Source organism: Cuculus canorus, chromosome 16, assembly GCF_017976375.1.
Source record: "Cuculus canorus isolate bCucCan1 chromosome 16, bCucCan1.pri, whole genome shotgun sequence".
Taxonomy (NCBI): Eukaryota; Metazoa; Chordata; class Aves; order Cuculiformes; family Cuculidae; genus Cuculus; species Cuculus canorus.
In genome coordinates, this window is record NC_071416.1 from 8,801,939 (window position 1) to 8,824,327 (window position 22,389).

At 50.1% G+C, this 22,389-nt stretch overlaps 2 protein-coding genes across 4 annotated transcripts in view; one reads left to right on the forward strand and one right to left on the reverse strand.

Annotated features, from left to right (window-relative positions):
• FNDC11 (fibronectin type III domain containing 11) lies at positions 1-933 on the forward strand. Its single transcript, XM_009562735.2, has one exon. It carries the CDS (start codon positions 1-3, stop codon positions 931-933), a length of 933 nt encoding a protein of 310 aa, XP_009561030.2.
• Positions 934-2,298: 1,365 nt separating this feature from the next.
• HELZ2 (helicase with zinc finger 2) overlaps positions 2,299-22,389 on the reverse strand; it is a 28,456-nt gene continuing 8,365 nt past the window's right edge. For 2 of the 3 annotated variants that reach the window (XM_054081488.1, XM_054081489.1), the window contains exons 5-20: positions 21,489-22,012; positions 20,499-21,131; positions 18,692-19,475; positions 18,186-18,261; positions 13,311-16,824; positions 11,889-11,974; positions 11,382-11,516; positions 10,570-10,722; positions 10,161-10,302; positions 9,569-9,685; positions 8,816-9,008; positions 7,926-8,060; positions 7,491-7,709; positions 7,026-7,182; positions 6,416-6,583; positions 2,299-5,664 (exon numbers count right to left, since the gene is read on the reverse strand). In XM_054081488.1, coding sequence (XP_053937463.1) covers positions 5,540-5,664; positions 6,416-6,583; positions 7,026-7,182; positions 7,491-7,709; positions 7,926-8,060; positions 8,816-9,008; positions 9,569-9,685; positions 10,161-10,302; positions 10,570-10,722; positions 11,382-11,516; positions 11,889-11,974; positions 13,311-16,824; positions 18,186-18,261; positions 18,692-19,475; positions 20,499-21,131; positions 21,489-22,012 — 7,161 coding nt within the window. In that variant the 3' untranslated portion in view covers positions 2,299-5,539. The remainder of the gene's footprint in view (positions 5,665-6,415; positions 6,584-7,025; positions 7,183-7,490; positions 7,710-7,925; positions 8,061-8,815; positions 9,009-9,568; positions 9,686-10,160; positions 10,303-10,569; positions 10,723-11,381; positions 11,517-11,888; positions 11,975-13,310; positions 16,825-18,185; positions 18,262-18,691; positions 19,476-20,498; positions 21,132-21,488; positions 22,013-22,389) is intronic. The other variant, XM_009562656.2, reaches the window with a different exon arrangement.

Consider the following 22,389-nt stretch of genomic DNA (forward strand, 5'->3'; position numbering starts at 1 on the left):
ATGGCTGGGATTTCCAACGAGTACAACACCAGTTTGGAGGTTGCCACGCCCAGCGAAGGACACAATGATGCCCACCAGCAGATGTACCTGCAAAAGAGAAACTTTGTTCTGCGTTTACTTCAGACCTCTCTGAGCCTTGACCACATACAGCACCATCGGAACAAATTTGAGGTCTTTAAGAAGTGTTACTTCTACGTGGACATTGAGCCCCACCACGTGCAAACGAGAGACCGGAACCATGTGATGCATCGCACTGACATCATGCAACTCATAGATCCCTACGAGCTGCTGAAGATAAAGAGGAAAGGGAAAAAACAGATTGAAATTGAGATGTTGCTTATAGCAGAGCTGTTGGAGCATCTGGAACGAGGACAGGAGGAGCTGAGATGTTACTTAACAACTTGGGACATGATAACCTTCCTGTCCCAGTGGCACTTGATTATGAAGAAACTATGGCAGCTCTGCAAGTTTATGGCAACTCTCACTTCCTTGGATGTGCCGGGAAAGCTCTACCTCAAGCACCGTTTGTTGTTACGCTCAGAATTTAGAGGCAGTAGACTTCCCATGTTTAGTGTTTCTCTCCGTGTCAAGATGCCTCTGATTTTTGATCGGAACGAATCGTTTGCACACAAGGACTCAGCCAAGCTCAAGTGGTTTACCGAAAATCAAGAGTCACAAGTCGAACTGTATGAACTGCGCTTCAAGTTACTGACCAGTGAGAATGAGAGTGAACCGGGATACGGTAGGATTCAAGAAGTCATTTCCACCTCATGCATAGTCCAGGGCCTGCTGCCTGGCAGATCATACGAGTTCACGATCGGAAGACCGGACACTCAGACCTTCATCCTTGTGAAATGGCATGACAGCATTACACTGACAACAACCGACGATGTTGAAGGTGCGGTCAGCAGCACTTGTCCAGCAGAAGGATGAGGGAGCACACAGGAATATGTTTCTCATTTTATCCATTTGAAACAGGTTAATGAGAAAAATTAAAGGTAAAGCTTCTTTAGAAACATTTTGCGTGCAACTGAGCTCATTCTATTTCCAACAACGATTGTACAAGCGCCTTCCCCAAATCTTTCCAGGTTAACAGTACACATTCCAAATTCCTCGCACAAACTGACATCCTTAGGCACCATTGCTCGCTTCCCATGGCCAGAGCTCACAGGTGGGAGCAGCAGGAAGAAGGCAGCCTTGCAGGACACCCCAGATGCAAAGCACAGGAGATAGAAACATCTCCAGAGGATCATAGAGTCGTTAATGTTGGAACAGACCTCCAATACCATCCAGTCCAACCATCAGTGCAACCCCACTGTGCCTACCAAACCATGTCCCTAAGTGCCACAGCCACACACTTTTTGAATCCCTCCAGGGCTACGGACTCCCCCACTGCCCTGGGCAGCCTCTGCCAGGGCTTCACCACTCTGTCAGTAAAGAAATTTTTCCTAACATCCAATCTAAACCTCCCCTGGCACAACTTCAGGCCATTTCTTCTCATCCTATCACTTGTTACTTGGAAGAAGAGCCCAGCACCCACCTCACCACAACCTCTTTTTAAGTAGCTGTAGAGAGCAACAGGGTCACCCTCCACCCTCCTCTTCTCTAGGCTAAACAATCCCAGTCCCCTCAGATGCTCCTCATAAACCCTGTGCTCCAGACCCTTCACCAGCTCCGTTCCCCTTCTGCAGATGTTCTCCAGCAGCCCAATGTCTTTGAGGGGCCCAAAACTGAACCCCAGATTCAAGGTGTGGTGTACTCCATCATCCAGTGCTTTCCATCCACCAAAAGCTGCCCAGTGCCACCTTCTTGCCACTGTGGTGTTTGGTTTTTTTACCCTAGGTTATTTTTAACCCCACATCCTTCCTTCGGAACACAAACCAAATCCTAAACTCTTCAAATCACTCTCCAACCTTATCTCTACCGCTGATTCCTCTCACCCTCTACACCCTGTGCCTTACAGTTACCGACGCAGGATTAAATCCCACTCCTCTACAGTGCACGGTAAGATCACTCCGATTAAAAACCACCCCTGAAAATCCCCCAACAAACAGGGAAGGGTAACAGCCACAGGACCGATGAGTTAAAACAATCCTTTCTGCCACGTGAATGAGTTAATGCTCGTTTCCTTCGTTCCCATTTGGTTCACTCCATACAGAGCCGCTTCCACGCGGGCTCCAGTCAAACCGCCACACAAACAGACTTTTTAGTAATAAAATTTATTATTTAAATAAATTCAAATAATTTTTACAATTATGGCTTAAATATCAAAAAAAAAAAAAAAAAAGGAATGTTGAGGTTCATTCTTAGAAACAGTAGAAGCAGGTAAAAATATTTGTATCCAAAACGTTATCTGAGGTTTGCTGCAAGTCACAGACATACAAAAGATAAAAACCTGCCACAGTTAACGTTCCTTTATTTACACTTCATGACACTTAAAGTTTCATTTCTAGTTTAAAAAACCCAACAATTTATTGCAGTAAATTGATTGTCCTACACAGATCCGTCCAGCTTCTCACAAGCAGCCCCATGGGCTCCTATCTGCCAGCTGGCGCCAAGGAGAGATTTCCCACTTCTGGATGCCTTTCCCTCCCAGTCCCAGTGGGATGCAGGGTGATGGCTGTGACCACGTTAGGCTTTCTACACGCACAGGTTCCCCTGGCTCAGCCCGGGCTCAAGCTCTAGCCAGTACCAAGGAAATCAAGAGATCCTGTCGGATTAGCCAACATTCGTGTCCTGCACCAATGTTCTTTTGTCTGTGAGCTGCAGAAAACGCAGAGCCTGTGATTGGACAGGTACCCTGTGCACTGTGCCAACAGTGCTTTCCTACTGGAATCACCAAAGGGTTGGTGGGTTTGTGGTTTAAGCATTTTAAGAACATGTGCTTGAACATAAAATTCTTTCAAATGTAAATACAAAGCTCTGTGTGCAAGCGAAACCAGACTACTTTGCACTTTTTTCTCTATTAACTGCTATGATTCTCTCTATCCATGAGTAAAACAACAAGAACAGGACATTCCACTGTCACTAACAGTCTATAAAAAGTTCAACTAATGGCACTTTCTGCTATCCCTGACTATTCCAGCTGCGCAACCAACTCTGCAGGTATCTGCTCGCAGCCCAAACAGCCCAAGACCCAGTCTGGCTGTTCCTCCTGCTGGGTTGTCCAAGGCAGCGTTTTCTAAATACCCGTTACAAAACGCATCTTCAGAGAAACAAAAAATAAAATGCACGTTGTCTTGCAACACAGAGGTGACCAAGAAAGCGTTTGAGTCTCGGCTTTACCCTCTGAGGAGTAGCAGTAAACATTTTTTCCCCACTGAGAGCAGAGAGATGCTTTGCAAGGTCTCCCTCTCGGTCTACCCAAACTCATGCCAGACCCCACTCAAGAGCGTTGGACTAAGCCACTACGGTTGTGAGTGCAGACTCCTAAGCGAGACTCCTCATTTGTGTCACGTGTAATGAAATAAGTAGCAAAACAAAACAAGGGAGAGACTCTTTGCAGATCTAAGATAATGAAAACGAGACCTGTTGGTTCTAAAGGGACAAAGGTGACCTTGTCAGAAGAGTGAGGCTGGTGTCACAGTATTTATCCCAGCAATTTCAGCATCTCTTGCAATTCCCTCATCTTGGAGACACACAATTGTATTTCAGTAGCCCAGAAAATTATTCTCATACCAGCTTATTTTGGAATTGCAACATTATTTGCAAAATAAGGCTGGTGCAGAATCTTTAAGATCCCAGCCAGGATGACTCCAAAGAGGAACAATGGGCTTTACATCTTACCAGCTTTTTTATCAAGCATCTTTAGAACCAGCACGAGGTGCTTCCTAGGGACTTTTGTCCCGTCTGGACTCACCAGCCACCTGCCCGTTATTATGCTACAAGAGCAAGCCTGGTTGGATGGGGCTTTGAGCAACCGGATCCAGTGGGAGGTGTCCTTGCCCATGGCAGAGGGGTTGGAACTGGATGGGCTTTCAGGTCCCTTCCAGCCCAACCCATTCCATGATTCTAGTGTGCAAACCCACCCAATGCTGAAGTGCAGGAAGGTAGTATAAAATAAGGAAGAAAACAACAAAATTTCTCCATAGGTCCTTCAGTCAAATCTAAGACTGAGCCATGAGAAGAAACACAGCGTTCAATAAGGACTTTGACAGACACAACGCTTTCTTATTGCACATTCCTCCATGCTAGAAAGAGCCAAGCTGTATTTTCAGTTACAAACACAGGACAAAATTCATCCCTGCCATAGCACCGCGAAGTCACAGGGACCCGTCCCTCACGCCAAGGAGGACCTGTGGCCCAGCACAGGACACACTCGGAGCAAAACTGCCCCATGACTGCATCTTGGCTCCATCGCACATGAACATCTAGAGACAGCCAAGCCTGTGAGCTTCGGGAAAGCTGAGGCAGGCACTTCATACATTCAGAACTGAAACAAGAGAAAGGGCATCACCCCTCCCTCAAAACCACCATGCTTCAAACAGCAGCTCTGTGATTCAGCAGAGAGCACCACTTCACCACTATGTGTCTGCATCAGCCACGCGTTACAGGGCGAAGGCAGCCTTCGCCAGTCACAGCGTCCAGTTTACAGCAGTTTGGCTACTTAACATAAAAAAATACATTATACACACCTATGCCGTGGTACATTTATCAAAGTTACATCACTGTTCTTAAAAAGTCAGGCCGTAAGACTGTGAAACAAATCCACAGAGTTAAAAAGTAATAAATTAGAAGCAGCTTTTAAAAAAATCTGGGATAGGGAAGGGGAGCTTTTGCTGGAAGAGATTTCAAATAAAATCCAGCACGGTTTAAAATATGAGTACAAATTCCAATGTTCTCTGGTAGGAGCGGTCCTTGGTTTTCATTAACTTCACACTGGTGAGACAACCTCCTTCATATAAAGAATAAATCTATTTACAGAATCAACTTGGCCTTGGCTCTGTGATATTTACAGCTCAGAGAACAGCGAGCTACACAAAGAGTGGTACGTGGTTCTCTCTTTGCTTTCTTCCTTCACTTAAAAATCCAAACAACAAAATCCTCCCCTCCCCAAATGTTTTTTTCTGCTATGAGAAATGAGAAGCCTTAAAAATCCCCTGGCCTTGGTTTTATGATGAGTGGTGGCACTCCGAAGCTTTGGTCCTCTATGGCAAATCAGTCATTCCACTGGTGATGAATGGACTGAGTGTTTGGTCCCCAATGCGCAGCTGCGCTGGCAGGTAGGATGGGGGCTCCGCTGAGCATCTCACAGTTAAAAAATAGCATCATCATCAATAAAGTCACCCCCCCATCCACCCATTGCCAATGCTTTTTGGTTTGCTAGAGCTGAAGGTTCCTGTTCAAGGTTTGATTAAAAACCCCACGATGCCAAAGCCCGTGCAGAAGCTGAGCTGTCACCGTGCAGGGGAAGATCTGGGCTCCCCCACTGCATTTGGCTCCGTGGGTCATTAAGGAATGGAAAGATTGCGTCCTTCCCAAGGCACACGTAACGCAGTTCACATAAAGAGGGATGAACTCATCAAGGAATGACCCATCCTCACCGGCGGAAGGCTGGAGTCTTCCTGACAAAAATCCCCTGTGCTGCAGCATAGCATTTGTGCTGTCGGTAATGCTGAAGCAGTCTCTTCCACAAAACGTTGCTCTCCAGGAGGTACCGGTTCCCTGTTGGCACAGGGATGGGGGCAGTGGATTAGTGGCCAGAAGAGGCTCAGATGATACAAACTTTTGCCTACCATCTCTAGTCTATGGGTGCTGGATAAGGCATGGAGTGATAGGACGAGGGGGAATGGCTACAAATTGGAAGGGGGAAGATATAGACTAGACATTAGGAAGAAATTATTCACACTGAGCGTTGGGAGGCCCTGGCCCAGGTTGCCCAGAGCAGTGGTGGCTGCCCCATCCCTGGAGGTGTTCAAGGCCAAGTTGGATGGAGCTTTGAGCCTCCTGGTCCAGTGGGAGGTGTCCCTGCCCAGGGCAGGGGGGTCAAATTAGGTGATTTTTAAGGTCCCTTCCAATTCAAACCATTCCATGATTCTATGATAACTTGCAGGGCCATTTCCTTTAGATAGCACTCTGTGAAATCCCAGCTCCCTTTTCAGTGGTGCCAGCTCTGCGAGCAGCCTCCCTACACATCCCAGCCTACATCTGCATGATTAGGAGCCAACACATTCTGTTAGGAGAGAGCTCTAGCACAGAAGCAATGGAAACATCGTGGTCTGAACCAGAGGATGAGAAAAACTAATTATATATGCTGTGTATGAGCCACACACAATCTCTGCTTTTCCCAGATTGCCCAGTTTTGAAACCACAGAAGAAAAAAGCAAGACCATTGGTTGTACTAGTTTGCATTTCCACCCCTTTATAGAAGAATCCTGTTCCCCTGTAGAGCTGTCACCACTCCCAGGAGACCCACCTAAAATGCAGAGTCCTTCCTGAGCTCGTGTGATGCCAACATTGATCTGGTTTGGGTCGGTAACAAAGCCCAGGTACTTCTTCTGCCAGCTCTTTGTGGGCTTCCTATCAATCTCTGACCGGGGGCAGGAGCGGACAGTTGACAGGATCACGTATCTCCACTCACTTCCTGGAAAGCAGAATTGAAACAGTGGTTTTTTTTTTTAGAAGGAAGCATCTGGCCTCCTCTCCACTCCACAAGACGCTCATTTCTCTACAGCAGACACACAGAACTGCAGTGGCTGTTTGGGTTTCTTCAGCTTTGAGGTCACTGGATTCCTGGTCATTGGTCTCCAAAGACAAAGTGCTATGGCAGTTCTTCACCACCCCTGTCAGACATCCTCCACCTTCCCACTTTCATCATTCTCACCCTGCCTGGGCACTCCAGAGTTTTCCAAAGGATTTATTACAATGACAAATCACTCAGAAATCTGGCCCAGGGATGCTTCCTCCATGGCAGAAATGACCTTGGTGTAGGATCTGCTCAAAGACCATCTCTGTGAGAAGTCACTTCTGTCCTCAGGAAGGCAGGAGAGAAGAGAACCAGCCCTCCCCTCTCCTGCCAGCCTCACCTTGACTCTTCGTGACGGTGCAGACGGTCACCCCACAGATGCCCTCTCTCAGGAGGCTCTTGCTGATCTCGGACACCTGGGCGCTGTAGGGGCTCAGGATGGCGATGCTCTCTGGCCGGATGGTGCCATCTAGTGTCAACTGCTTCGCCAGCCTTACCTGGGGACAGGAGGGTCCTGATCACCTGGGAGTGGGGGCAGGAGGGAACCAGCCCTCCAGCACCCTGTCCCCAGGGCAGCAGTGGTGCCTGGCTATGCAGCTGCCCCTGCTCCTGGTCCTTCCCTACGGCTGCCTCTGGCCACGAGTATCGTGGCACGCTCCAGATCCAAGAAGACATCAGGCAGATACTGTACCCCACTGATCTTTATCCTATATCTATACCCACTGTCCCCCCACGATCCCTGCAGCCACCCTGTGCAACACCCTCCCATTTTGCATCTCCAGCAATGCCCCAAGACCCTCCTCACCGCCTGCTCCGCTTGTTCTGGGTTAGCTTTGGAGTTCTCGTTTCCTTCCTCAGTAGAAACCATGAGGCTCTGCTCCTTCCCCTCCACGTGCCCGAAGATGATAGGGCAGCAGCTGTTATCTTTGTGATGGAAGACACTGGGGTTGCGAAGAAGGTGGGGGCACGTTTTCAGCCGCATTTCATAAAACTCCTGGGATGGGAACTCACAAATGGCTTTGTGCTGGCAGAGAAAAGGGGAGAAAATGAAGTGAACAACAGTTAAGGAAATTCTCGAGCTGCAGGTTCTACCTGCAATGCCACTGTGCCATAGCTGGCACCAGGCACCTGCGCCATTCATTCCTCTAGGAAGGGAAAGCACTAATGGACAGTGTCTGAGACAAGCCCCAATTACAGCATTTCCATGATGGAGAAAAGACAATCCACTTGAGGGCCTCACCATGCGGTACTGGGTATCCAACATCCATGCCTGATTCCTGTAGCGCTCAAAAAGAGACTTCTCCATGCCAAGACTCTTGCAGAAGTCATGGTTGACCACGGGCCGCAGCTGTTTGTGATCCCCAAGCAAAACGACCTGGAATGAAAAGTGGACACCTCAACTCTGAGGGCGGTGGCACTGGTGAAGGCAATCAGCTCTTTGAAAAGTTATTTGCACGCAGATATTTGTTGCTACTCATTTATGGTATGGTTACAGCAGCCTCAGTCAAAGACCATGTTATATAAAGATCCTGACCCAGATAGTGTGGAGCCTTGCTCCCATCTGACAGGAGAAAGACATCATGGAGTAAGTCCGCTGTGATCCACTCTACTCTTCTCACCACTTTGGGCCTGGCTCAGCACGTTTTCTGGTAGCAGTGATACCCACCCACTAAAAATCTAGCCTCACCACAACTTGTTTTCTCTTGCAGAAGGCCAAGAGCAGACAGCATGGCTGTGACTGTTTGAAGACAAGGAGCTGAGCTGATACACACAGCTAGAAGTGAGCAGGTACAATAGTTCTACACCACAGCACTCAGGCCTGCAGCAGGTCTTATGACTGTTTTATGTGATACGAACAGATAACACACAGCTCATGCATCTAGTGAGAATACTTATGGACTGTGTGGACCTTTCTGAGCCTCAAGACTTCAATTATACTTAGTAGAGTTATACATGAGAGGAAATGACTCCCTGAAGGCTGAACCATCGATACACCACCACAGATACAACAAAGAACAACCTCAAAACCTGGTAAAACTCAAAAGAGCAGCAAGCGGAGGGTGGAAGACATGCAGAGGTTCAAGAGCCCTGTGCAGCCATCCTAGAGACACATCTTTGGAAAGGACCTACCTTCTCAGCATAGCAGTGGCTGACCAAGGGGATGAGGGTTTCAGGCTCTGTGGACATGGCACACTCATCGATGATTATCTGCTTGACATTGAGCTTCTCCAGGGAGCTGGCAGACGCAGCGGAGCACGTGCACAGGATGACATTGTGGTTCATCAGTTCATAACTACGAGCAACTGCCAAATGACTTTTGTACCTAGTGGTTGACGTAGAAGACACCAGGTTATGCGGAAGGGAAACATCTCCAGGTCTCTCATGCCAGAACCAGACAGAGGCTATACTTTCCCAAATTATTTAGGCTCTACCTCCCTCCCCAGGATGAGATGGTGTTCCCAGAAAAGGACTCTGGATGGACACTGTGGGAAATGTACTTTGTCCTGAATGCAACAGGGAAGACGCTTGGGGCAGACAATGCAAGTGTCACACACACATAATGTGTCACCAGAGCAGAAATGATGCTGAGGCTCTGCACTGTACCCCTAACCCTGCGGTAATTTCTTCTGATCATTATTCCAAACACACGGCTTATTAATCCACCTTGATGTTTCCACCTCGCCCCTTGGCTTCACGAGCCAGGACAAAACCGGAACCTTTCACACAGTTTATCAGTTTGTGTCAGCCGAGACTTAACGAGCACAGCCCAAACCTCTTCTCACAGAGGGAGGAGATTGCTGCACTGTGCTCCTTCGGGCAGTGCTCCAGAGGTGGCACACGGCCAAAGCCAGCTGTCTCTCACCAGGGTCTCTTTCTACTCACTTCTTTGTTTCTTCTTCTGTTATCTGCTCTGCTCTCTTCATCCGAGCGTCAAAGTCACAGATCTCACGCCAACGAGGGTTGGGTGGCCGCCGGATGCGATGATGCAGAATTATTTCGCTGAATAAAGAGTCAATACATAAATATTTTCCAACACAGATTCAAGTGATCTCTTCTGCAATGAAGCAGACCACACCTGTCTACGTGGAGAAACTCTGTCACAACCAGAGTTTTCCATCTTTATAGACCTAACACTTAGTTCACCCTTGAGGACATAAACCACAACCACTTTCATTAGCAGTTGCAGGCAGGAATGAAATCAGAGACCTTTAGAGCTGTTCAAAAGAGAGTTGAAAATATCTAAGATGTTTTGAGCTGTTCAAACAAGAGCTGAAAACATGTAAGATGTTTTCAACAACCCGGGTTTCTTGACCAAGTGCTACACTGGACCATGCTCCTACACTTGAAGCAGGTTAACAGTGCTGCTCCAAAGCAGCAGAACATAAACTGCATTTGCTCTGGCTTGTTCAGCTTTAGCAGTGGAGAAAACACCGTGCCCCAGCGCTCTCAGAGCCTGGGGGACCAATGGTCCTACCTGAGCTCACGTTTTGGTTTTGCATCCCGCAGGGCTTTGCGGCTGATGTGCCGGTTGCTCCCTGGGTAAGGGTATTCCATTGCCTCAATGGCCTCCCCATAAACCCTCAGTGGCTTCAGGTTCTTCATCTTCAGCAGCATCTCTGGGGAGGGAGAACAGGTCTGCTCAGAGAGCATCACGCACCACTCATGATGAGAAAGCTTACGGCCTGCAAGGTGCCCAGCGTTCACCACGCACTTATCTCTTCTCACAGCCCCACCTGTACCAGTTCCTCGCCCTGCAGTGAGGGGTCTTATCTTAGGACCAGCCCCGCTTTAGGCCCCTCCTGCCTCCCAGCCTCCCACTCACAGCCACATATTCTTCCTACCACCAGTACAGGCTGCTTTGAGGGCTTAAAGCCAATAGTTACCAGCCACAACATCAACAGACTTGTTGGACGGGCCACAGTACAAGATGCACTTTTCTTCTTCAGAGGATGGCGTTTGCTCCTTCTCGACACACTCCTCGTTCAGCTTATGGAACCAGTAGACAATGTGAGTTCCAACAACAGTTTTCCCTGTGCCTAGAAAAGCAAGGAGGTTGCTGAGAACATTTTAACAGCGACACCCATGTTCTTAGATCAGCATCAGGAGAGTCAGCCATGAAATAAAACCAGGAACCAAGGCAAACGCATTGAAGAGCTGTGGGTGATGCCAGCCCATGCTACCTTCTCCTGTCTCATCACAGGTAGTATGGAAAGGCTGCCCAGGGAAGTGGCTGAGTCACCAGCCCTGGAAGGATTTAAAAGACGTGTAGACATGGCACTTGTGGACATAGAATCATGGAATGGTTTGGATTGGAAAGGATCTTAAAGCCCATTCAGTTCCAATTCCCTGACACAGGCAGAGACACCTCCCGTTGGATCAGGTTACTTCAAGCCCCATCCAACCTGGCCTTGAACATCTCCAGGCATGGGGCACCCAGGACACAGTTGGCTTTCTGGGCTGCAAGCACATATTGCTGGCTCACATTGACCTTCTCATCCGCCAGCACCCGAAGCCTTTCTCTTCAGGGCTACTCTCAACCCACGTGGATTAGTGGTGGGTTTGGTAGCCTTAGGTTAACAGTCAGACTGAATGATCTTAAGAGTCTTTTCCAACCTAAATGATTCTATGAAAGCAACAAATTAGCTCTAACCTGCCCATCCAAACAAAGCAGGCACGGACACCCACCCAGCCTTACCTGGTGGGCCTTGGATGAGCGTGAAGGGTTTTCTTAGAGCATCTAGAATAGCCCGGTTCTGACTCTGGTTGAGTTTCCTGCGGCTGCCAGGAAGATCAAAGGTTTTTTGCTGCAGGATTTTGGACGTTGTCACTGCTACGGCAAAGAGCCAAGAAAATAAATTTAAAGAAGGTTTAGCACACAAGCGATTTAACGCGAGGGTGCAGCAGGTACCAGACAGTTGCGTCCCATATATAAGATGACCTAAAAGTAATCTTTGTCCTATGCCAAGAGGTTCTGCCCATGGGCTTTGGGACCTAAAACATCACCTGTGTCACCTTCCTCCAGGAGAGCATCCCACACCCCGTTACCTTCGCACTGCCAGGCTGGCAGCTCCTCCCCTTGGCAGGGGGATGCCCTGGCCTGGGAGCATAACCCCTAGGGCAAGGACCCATGGAAGCTGCCAGGGGGCCCCAGCTGGCCTGAAGCACGTAGCCACGAGGGAGAAAGGAGAATATTTGCAGCTACCTTTTTTAGGAGGTTCGTGGCCCAGGGCGATGCTTTTAGCAAGCTCGGACGCATACTTGAGCCTCCAAATTGCCTTTTCTTTCCGTCTGACAGACAAGGAAAAATAAGAATGAATGGAAAAAGGCATAAAACAGTGAAAATTGTAATGCAGCCTTCTACAACGATCTTGTTTATTCTTTCACCCTGCTTTGGCACTGCGTTAAATGATATAATCATGGAATGGTTTGGCTTGTAAGGGACCTCAAAGCCCATCCAGTTCCAAACACCTCCCACTGGATCAGGTCGCTCCAAGCCCCATCCAACCTGGCCTTGAACACCTCCAGGGATGGGGCAGCCACCACTGCTCTGGGCAACCTGGGCCAGGGCCTCCCCACCCTTACAGGAAAACATTTCTCCCTAAGATCTCATCTCAATCTCCCCTCTTTCAGCTGAAAACCATTCCTCTTGTCCTGTCCCTGCACTCCCTGATCACGAGCCCTTCCCCAGGTTTCCTGGAGCCCCTTTCAGTGCTGGAAACTGCTCTAAGGTCTCCCCGCAGCCTTCTCTTCTCCAGGCTGAACAACCCCAACTCTCTCAGCCTGTCCTCATAGCAGAGGTGCTCCAGCCCTTGGATCATCTCCGTGGCCTCCTCTGGGCCTGTTCCAATAGTTCCCTCTTCTTCTTACATTGGGGATTCCAGAACCGGACACAGGGCTCCAGGTGGGGTCTCAGAGAGCAGAGGGGCAGAATCCCCTCCCTCACCTGCTGGCCCCACGGCTCTGGATGCAGCCCAGGACATGGGTGGCTTTCTGAAACCCTTCCACAAAGAATTTAAACCAGAACAACTCTTATTCTGCCCTTTTGCATCTGGGACTATTTCTCAACGGAGAGCTGAGCCTGCCAAGATCCCTTGAGAGCAGGGAGCACAACTTCTGTCCAGACTCTATTTCATCATGACTCACCCCATTTTATTGGATCAGCTTCCAATTTCTTCCTAAAATTCACAATACAAAAGGAAGCACATTCTGCCCTGAAAAAGCTACAGCAGTCCTGAGCGTGCAGCAGTCCACGCTGTGTACAAAGAAGGGCAAACGAGACTGCAGCTCTGCTTTAATAAGAGCTGATCTCGCTTCACAGCAACAACAAAAGGGGAAAGATTGGGAAATGAGGGAGCATTTCTGCTCAGCAAACCCTGATGCACTGCTTCATGCTGCCTTTTATGACACACATTGCAGCAATCCAGTAACATAAGAAACAGACAGCAGGGAAATTTCAGCACAACACATTCCCCTGTTGCTCCATTCTCAAGGTCAACCAGAAGCTGTCTGGAGACCAGAACTGAAAAACGCTACCATGCCACCAAATATCAACAGCCCCACAGTGTGGCCAGTTGGAGCTGGGTAGGGACAGGTTAACCAGGGCATGACCACTAAGCACACTTACATGTCTGGCAGCATCTTTGGTATGAGCTCCACCGTGAACCTGGCAGAGGCCTGCGAGATCTCCGCAGGGGTTTTCTCCATAGACAGATAGTGGATGTAAAAATTTATGGTCTGCTCACTAGATCTGTCTGACTTCTCATCATCGCTGAACTCTTCAGTGATCCCGTGAGCCACCCAGGTGTAGGTATCAGGATCAATCACGAGTCTGCTCTCTGACCTGCCCTTGTTAACAAAAGTCAGATTCTGGAGGCCTTGGCTAAGACATTCCTCGTCGCTTTGAAAGCTCCCAACCTTCAGCCCACCTAAGCGAATGCACAAGTAACAATGGCAGAAGTCCACATCAATGGAGCAGTCCTCCAAAAATCTTTTGGTTAGAGTGAAACTCCCTTGGAGCTGCCCTTTGCTCGTCCTTTGCTTTGCCCAGTTTATTTTGACATCGTGGAGGACAATCGAGTCGTTTTCAGCCACCGCACAAAAAGCAGATTCCATGGCGCTCATAGGCATCCATACCTTGCTGTACTCCATGGCGTTCTTGTACCTGTCTTTGGATGGCAGGGTGGCGTAGGCGGAGAAGCAATCAATAGGCTTTTCTGTGTGCTGCAGGCAGATGTCAAAACCCGGCGTCACACACCACAGCTGCACGAAGGGCACCAGGAAACCCCGGCAGACATCAGTGGTGAGCTGGAACTGCAGCGCATCACCGGCGGTCAGCTCCAGGGAGAGCTCCATGTAGTGCGAGCAGTGGCTCTTCTGTACCCAGCCCATGTGCCGCTGGTATAGCTTCTTGTTCTTCTGCAGGAGGGAAGCCGCAGTCTCAAAATCCTCGTTCTTGATGGCTGTGAGCACATCTTGCCAAGTCTGCGTGCCAAAGAGGCTGACACTGAGGTCGTGGAGAGGTCCTTCCCACAGTCTGTGGTCCTTCATTGACTCTGCAGAGTACACCCTCCTCTTCCACATCAGTCTGATGCTGTTGCGCTGCTGGATAAACGTGGGCTGCTCTATCAGCTGCAGGGATCTGTAGCTGATTATCTGGGGATCTGGAAGACTCTCTTTGTTCAGTGGAAACAGAGCTTTAAAATCCTTGCTCATCCCTGTGATATCCACTACAAAGGCGATCTTCTGCAGGACTTGGCCCTTCAGCTGGGTGGCCATCTGCAGGCAGCGGGCTCTCTTCTCGTACGCCATTGCCTGGGAATTCTTTCTGTTGAAGTCATGACAGAGAAGGTCAATGTCATCCGCAGAATAGATGATGGGCTTCTTGCGAAGCACGGAATGAAGGTGTCGCTGGACCACAACATCCACGTAACGGCGGATGGGAGAGGAAGCCCAGGTGTAAGAGTCAACGTGCAGGGAGTAATGGCCCGCTTTAGACTGAACGGTAGAGTTGGAGCGACTGAAATAGGAGCGACCGAGCAGTCTTCTGAACTCCAGGGCCACGGGGGCCAGCTTTGGGTGGATGTCATCAGTAACGATAAGGTCTAGCATCTTGTGGAAGTCACGGACTTTAGCAGCTGACTGCAGATGCTTCCAGATAGGGGCCAGGAGACTGAACGTCACAATTTTAGGAGAGTCTTGGGCAGGAGGCACCTCCCCCAAGTGGTGTGAGAGATGGATGGATAAAGGAAGGATGTGGCTGTACTTCTCTCTCATTGCTGTTAACTGTTGAGGGCTTGGCTCGCACTGACAGCGCAGAGGAGTGACACTCCTGGTGTCCTCCTGGTTGGTGAGGAACTCAGCCACAAAACTGTTGAACATGATCATTAACTCTTCTATCATCTGATGGGAACCCCTGTTACCTAGGGAGCTTTCCTCATCCAGCCGGTCGTAGAAACAGTCCTCCTGCAGCCGAAACTTCCGATGGACCCTAGAGAAGTGATAAGCCACAGCTATGCAATCCTCCAGGGTATCGAAACGAAGTGTGCCTCCCGCTCCCCTGTAGTGGTCCTTAATGCAGACTTCTGCCTCTTCATAAGAGAGCTGCCTGTCCGAGCGGATCACAGAGGTGGTGAAGACTTCTTTTAACATCTCATCAGTCTTTTTTTCTATGGTGATAAACAAGGAGATCACCCGGCGATCTTTGTGCGGCAAGAGGCTGCAGACATCTTGGCTAATGTGAGGTGGGAACATGCACAGAGGCTCCTGGTTGGGAGCGTAGTAGGTGACACCCCGCTTCTTTGCTTCCAGGTCCAAGGCACTGCCTTTGGGAATGATACCAGCCACGTCTGCAATGTGGATCCCAATCTCATAGTGACGCCCAAGATCCCTAACACTGATGGCATCATCCAAATCCCTGGCACCTTGGGGGTCTACAGTGAAGGTTGGGTAACTCCGACAGTCCTTTAGATTTTCGTTGGTGAGGTTTAGTTTGCTGCTGGAGGTGTACTTGGCTGAGTCCCTGGTGACAGCAGGTGGGTATTTCTTCTCCAAACCATATTCCAACTCAAGGATCTTCAAGCCTTCTTCCAAAGTCAACGCTGCATGTAGAATCTCCGTTATTACCCCCAAAGGGTAGTAAAACCCTTCCCTCCAGGAGATAACCTGGACACAGAAGAATTGGCATCTCCTCGTCTTCTGGCTGATCTTCTCGCAGCTGACCACTTGGTACTTTCCATTGACAAGCCTGCGGATGGGAATAACGTTGGGTTTCTCTTTCAGCCCCGGGACAAATATTTTGGTGACAGTGGGATCAATGGGTATCATCACCCGGGGATCAAATTCATCCATCATGCAGATGAAGGTCCGTTCTCTCTCTCCACGCTTGAAGATGCCCACCACCTTCCCCTGAGGGCGGTGGCTGCCGCTGTCAGCTGTGCTGCTCTGCAAGATTTCCACGAGCACCTCATCCCCGGTGAAGGCTGTCCCGCAGTGAACTCTGCCTTTGATCTGAATGGTCATCGCTGGGGAGTCATTGAGGGTGAAGGCAGACGCTCTGTCAAACCATTCTTTGACCAGCTCGCATCTCTTGTACATTTTGGGGTGCATGTGCAGATAGTCCTGCATCATCTGGGAAGAGAAGCTGACATATTCCTGCCTGCGTTCCCACTGGGCTGAAGCTTCAGACTTCACATCCAGCAGCCCTTCTTCAGACACCGTCACCAGCACGTTCTTGCTCTCATCTAAGAGCTCCTGGAGGATAGGATCATCAGGATTCATGCTTTCATCTTCAGAGCTCCAGGAATCTGTGTCGCTGTCCTCCTCATCCCTTTCTGGGCTCCCTCTGCTCCAGCTCTCCTTGTCGCACGCAGCCTGTTTGATTTGGGCCATGGTCAGGTTCTCTGGGAAGATGCTCCCCTTCTCGATGCACTGCTGGATGAAGCGCTTCCACACCTTGCTGCACTGGCCACGGGAGCACAAGGCCACGGCATCCCCCACGGCAACAACCAGCGACTGAGCCCGGGTCATGATCGTGTTGAGCACTCTGGCTTCGTTGAAGAACTCGAAATGGTGAGAAGCTGAGATACGCAGACTCTCGCTGGTATGGACTGTGCTGATGATGATGACTCGGAACTCCCGCCCTGCACCAGAGGGGACAAGGGAGAAGTCACTCACGGGAACCCAACGGGGAAGCCCCTGTCTGGCTGCCACCCAGCATCCTGCTCATCTAAGTTGTGTTACGTGGCTGTGGGCTGATGTAACCTTGCTCAGCTGAGTCATGGGCGTCATGGATGCAAACAAAGCAGCTCTTGGAGATCACGAGGGCCTCCAGGCACGAACCAGGATGGACACCACAAGGCCATCACCACCTGCACACCAGGTAGGGAAGGGCAGCGTGGAGACAGGAGAGGCAGGGCGCTAGACAAGTGCAGCCATGAGTGCACATGGAGAAGCCCCATGTGCTCAGTGCCACCAGCAGCCCCTGTCAGCCACTCCTCACATACACGGGTGGAGTTTTCTGTGAATCCCAAAATCCTCTGATAACCAAGAGCCTTGGAGGAACAAGAGCAGTGACCATTCACAAGAATCCCTCTCCCCTCAAGGGCAGCCCCGCTGATCGCACAACAAAATAACAAACAGCAAAAGGCACCCTGGTGATTTCAGAGCTGGGAAGAGACTGCAAAGAAAGAGTGTGGAGATCCAAAACATGCCCCAGGGGTTGGTTATTCTCACCACGAGGAGTCCCAGCTGCACTATAAAAAAAAAAATAATAATAAAAGCATAGATGAGTCATAAACTAAGTCCTTGAGGACAAAACCAGCCCTATCCTCCTCTTGTCATCCAGACCCGCAGACTCCTCCTTTGGCGAGCTGTGCTGTGATTTTTTGCTGTGACTGGTACCCACAGACCGTCCTGGTTTCAATTCCCTTCTATTCCCAGCCTCCCCCGCTGGTACTTGGGGCTTCACATGATTCACACATGCTCAGGGCCCTGGAATCGCACATACGGGGTTTTCACCCTCCTACAAAGCAACATTCCTTATATTTGAAACGAGTTGACAGTTGGGTGTGGATTTAATTCAGTGTGAAATCTTACTCACCAAGGAAAGGATGAAATCACAGAATTGCCAATCAGAAGAGGATGGAAAGCAGCCAAAGGATTTTCAGGCACTCCCTCCTAATCAGCACTACGTGGGCTGCGGTGGTGGCAGAGCCACGGGGAAGGGCAGGGGAGCTTCGCTAACAGCACCACACGCACCCTCCCAGAGACATATTTTGCCACAAGATCAGCCGGGTATTTTGTATTTTAGCAAGGACGAAATGTTAAGATGCCAGCAAGACCTCTGCTAATGACCCAGCATCTCTTCCCCCTGCTCATTTCACAGTGGCTGTAGCTGTGATAGACTCTGCCGTTCACCAAGACAAGTGGGAAAGTTCTCCCTCTCACACAGAAGACCTCAACATGCAGCCAGGCACGATCAGCTATTGCACAAGACACAAACCTGGCAAGTTTTCATAGTTTTCTACCACGACATCCTGCAGCTGCTTCTTTCTCAGTTCTTGTCTTATTGCAGAAACCTGGTAAGGAAGAAATAGGCAGAACTGAATGCAGTTTCAGCTCAAAAACGTCCCCCACCCAACACCAAGGTCCCTCACCCTGCTCAGCTGCAGGTTCCCCAAGTTACTCGACAGCAGCCACACGTCATTCAGCCAGTGGTCCCAGTCTGCCCTGTAGTTAAGCTGCCTAGAAGGTGCTGAAAGAAACCTTCAGCTAAACTATACCACCATGAGGCATCTCCACTCCAACCACCCATGACATCGTACCCAAACAGAGACCACCTTGACAAACCACTGGTGGCATGCAAGACCTCAGAGTCCCTATTTTTGGTGGCACAAGAGACAGGTTTATCATAAATATTGCTCAGCGTTTATTAGGGAGAGTTTAGAGAGTGGTCAGCATTGCACATATCACCCCTTCAGGAGGGGAACACGTGGTTCTCCTACATACCTGCATCCCATGGGAGACCACACAGATCCTCTTCAGATCTCGGACACCCCATTCATCTGGCCACCTCTGATAGATCTCCTTCACTTTCTCAATCACTTGTATTATCTCGGAGGCGTTGTGCCAAGAAATCATGGACATATCCCTTTCAGCCATGCCAGACACGTGGCAGAACACAAGTGGGTAGATTTCAGGATGGGGTGGGATGTTCCCACTGGCTTGGATAGCATTGCCATTGCCAATGTAGAAGTGCTTGGAGACAAACTCAATTATGCCTGCAGTGGAACGATAATTCTCATTGAAGATGATCCTGCTCTTCATGGCCACTTCATGCTTCTTCTTCTGGTAAAACTGAAAGAGTCGGTTTAACAAGGTATGGTCAGCAGATTGTCCATTCCCAACACAGAATAGCTTTGGGGTTATTTGCATGTGGTCCCCAGCGAGGACAATCCGGGTCTCAAAAGTGGCGTACGAGAGTGGAATCAACGCTTCACACTCCAGCATCTGAGCAGCTTCGTCAATCATGATGTGGGTAAAGTAGCCTGGTTCAACCTTCAAGTTCTTTGATAAGGTGGAGGTGGTAATAATGATGTGGTGCCTGTCGATCTCTGCCCGCGTGGGGTGCCGGAAGGAGCGCTGGTCTGGCGAGAGGCAACAGTACATCTGAGTGATGGGGTCCGTCATGTTGGTGGGACGGTCAGTAGATATAATCCTCAAGGGTACAGCCCGCGGATGCCCATTGGTCACATAGTTATGGAAATACTCCCGGATATAGATGTCAGCAGCACTACAGGGGAACAAGAAGGGAAACTATCAAGGAACTGTAAGTGTCGTTCCCAGTGCTATGACCATCATCCCAAAGCACCATCTGATCATGCACCAACATGCACCCAAGCTCTCCCCAGCTCTGGCTGACAGCTCGCTCGTCCCAAAAGACATTCACATACGCTCAAAGAAGACGGTGTTTACACAGCCACCAATTCCAAGCCTATTTGGAGAGCACAGTTTAAAATGGGAGCTTGATATTCGGGACTAGGGCATCTCTTGGTCATGCAATGTACCCAACAAAATCTGCGGCCCTGCTTCTCTCTAGGGCAAAGTCACACAGACATGACTCGGCACCTCTCCTCTGACAGCTGACCAACCCCAGCCTGGGCGGGTGACACGAGATCTGCCGATGAAGCTTCAGTGCAACCAGACAGCCTGAAACAGGCTAAGATTAGCAGTCACCCATCTATTATACATTAAAAACTCAGGCAGTAGCAGCCTGCAGGATCGGGTGTGGACAGTCTTCTCAGTGTAACTGCTCTAATTTTAACAATCCTGGCCTGGTTTCTCGGAAGGCAGATTCAATGGCACTCGGGCCAAATCTGCATTTCCTCTTCCCCAAAGTCTCCCTGGAAAAGTCAAAAAAAAGTGGCATCTGCGCAGAGCACAATAGGCTTCAAGGGCAAGTGGAGCACAACATCATCCCAGCGAGGGCAGGCAACGGCTTCTGTTTCTCCAGTACACAGTAAAGGCCAGAGAACACTGTCCTGCCAAACCCATCCCCATTTCATAATAAGGCAGGAATATGCTGCCTATTCCACAAAGACTTCCACCCATGCCAGGCGTCTTCCCAGCAGGAAGCGCTAAAGCAGTTTAAAGCATATTAAATCAAAATGGATCTCTTTAAACCAGTAATTAAAATGCGTATTAAGAAAAAGGCAGCTCAGCTCCATCTACATCTTGGCTCATCCCAGCAAGTGCAGGACCAGTGCAGGGACTCAGCTCATGACTCTGGTTGCCTCCTCCCTCACCCTCTGCTAACCTGTTAGTGTGAGTGCAGATCAGCACCCGCGAGTTGGGCTGCCTGAGGATCTCTATGGTGGCCATCGCCAAGGTGAATGTCTTCCCTGTGCCAAAAGGCCCGTAGATGAGAAGAGGTGGGACCTGCCGGTTGCTGGTTGTCTGGCCTGTGATGAAGGAGATGGCTAGTTTCTGCTTGCTGTTCCCTTTCTGTGGTGACCCAAGACAGTAGGGGACAGAGCAACTGGCGACATCTGGTAAGACCAGTTTCTCATCCAACAGGCGATCCACAGCGTGGTGCCACTGCCGGAACAGCAGCTGGTCGATTTGGAACTGGATCTCCACCCTGTAGGAGGTGTTCGGCTTGAAGTTCAGCTCGGAGCAGCATCTCTTTGGTATCTGTAGCCAGATGGTCTTCTCCGTGGTGGCTTTATGCTCCACAATAACCTCATAAACCCGATTGTCTACAGGTGGGTCAAGTGCCAGGAAAGCAGTGGGCACAGACCTGCTCAGCAGGTAGCCCTCGTCTGTGTCCGGCGAGAGGTTATAAGGGGTAGGCACTTCAGCAAACAGCTCACCAGAGAGAGCAAACTTCATCCCCATGGAGAAGCTTTCCAGCATGGGGGTCAGCAAGACGAGGACCCGCAGGTTGAGTCTGAAAGGAGGAAACACCCAAATGAACAGCAACGAAGTGGACCATCGGTGCAACCACCTTCCCTGCTGCTGAGAGGGGCCACCTACCCTGAGAGAGGGTCCAACAGCCCCCCGAGCACACAAGGACAGAAATCATGCTTCTAGCTAATCCACAGCTGCAGGACGAGACCCAGCTCCTCCTCTCCTATCACTACCAAGCAAGACATCTATCTTGTGAGGTTTCCATTTCTCTGAGAAAGTGTGCCTGGACCCAACCCAGAAGGGACAGACTTCAGCAGCAGCACAGCCCCAAGGGTTAGCGATAGCCTTGTGGTCTACAGTGAGGAGGAACCTGTCTGGACCCACATCTGGCACTTACTTGGCAATCAGAGCCTGTTCAGCTTCTTCCTCACGGAATAGGAAGCTATGCATCCTCTCACGATAGTTGAGATGGGTGATGGGAACAGACATGCTACCCTCCCGCTGGCAGCCCAACGCGAGAGCGGGAGGTTTGTACTTGGCCAGCAGATCCATATCTTCACTGGTCCTTGGCACACTGCGAACGATGATCCGGTTCCCTCTATCCCATCGCACAAAGTTGACGGGGCGGCTGCTCTCCCAGTTGCCGGGGATGTGCTGGGGGGCGTCCCGCCGGCCCACCTTCACCTTGATCTTCTGAATGAGGACGGGGCGTTTGCCAAAGTCAAACACCACCCACTGCTCGAAGACACCCAGTGTGCAGCACTCCATGCAGACGTCCACCAGCGCGGTGCGTGGGGAGGAAGGCAGAGTGGCCACATGCTCCCCCCGAACGTACTGGAGGCCCCGGGAAAGCCCATCCACCGAGAGGTAGAAGTTGACTCCAGGTTCCCGCTTCAGTAGCGCCACATGCTGCAGAGGCATCTGCCGGTCGAGGAGAAGACAGGGACACAGTGAGGGCAGCCAGGAGAAGACCCCAGCAGCTGATGAGGTCCTCCCAGCAGTGCTTCCTACTGAAAGCTGCTGCAGGAACTGAAAGCCACGCTGAACCTAGGGTGCTCTGGAAATCCTCCTGGAAGAAGCCTATTCCTCATACAACCCCACAGCAATTATTTCAAGCTCTTAACCTCAGGTTTCAGTTTTATAGCAACTGAGGAGTCTGCTATAAGAAGGAAACCTCCTGAGTTGGAGAGCACATTTAGACCCAGCCTCTTTCCCCCAACACCCACGAAACCCTGGGCGGGAAAGAGGCTGAATCTCATTATTTGTGATAACGTGTTGGAGGAGCTGAGGGCAGCCGG

Coding starts and splice junctions, on each gene's coding strand:
- FNDC11 (XM_009562735.2), top strand. CDS start 1: ATGGCTGGGATTTCCAACGAGTACAACACCAGTTTGGAGGTTGCCACG.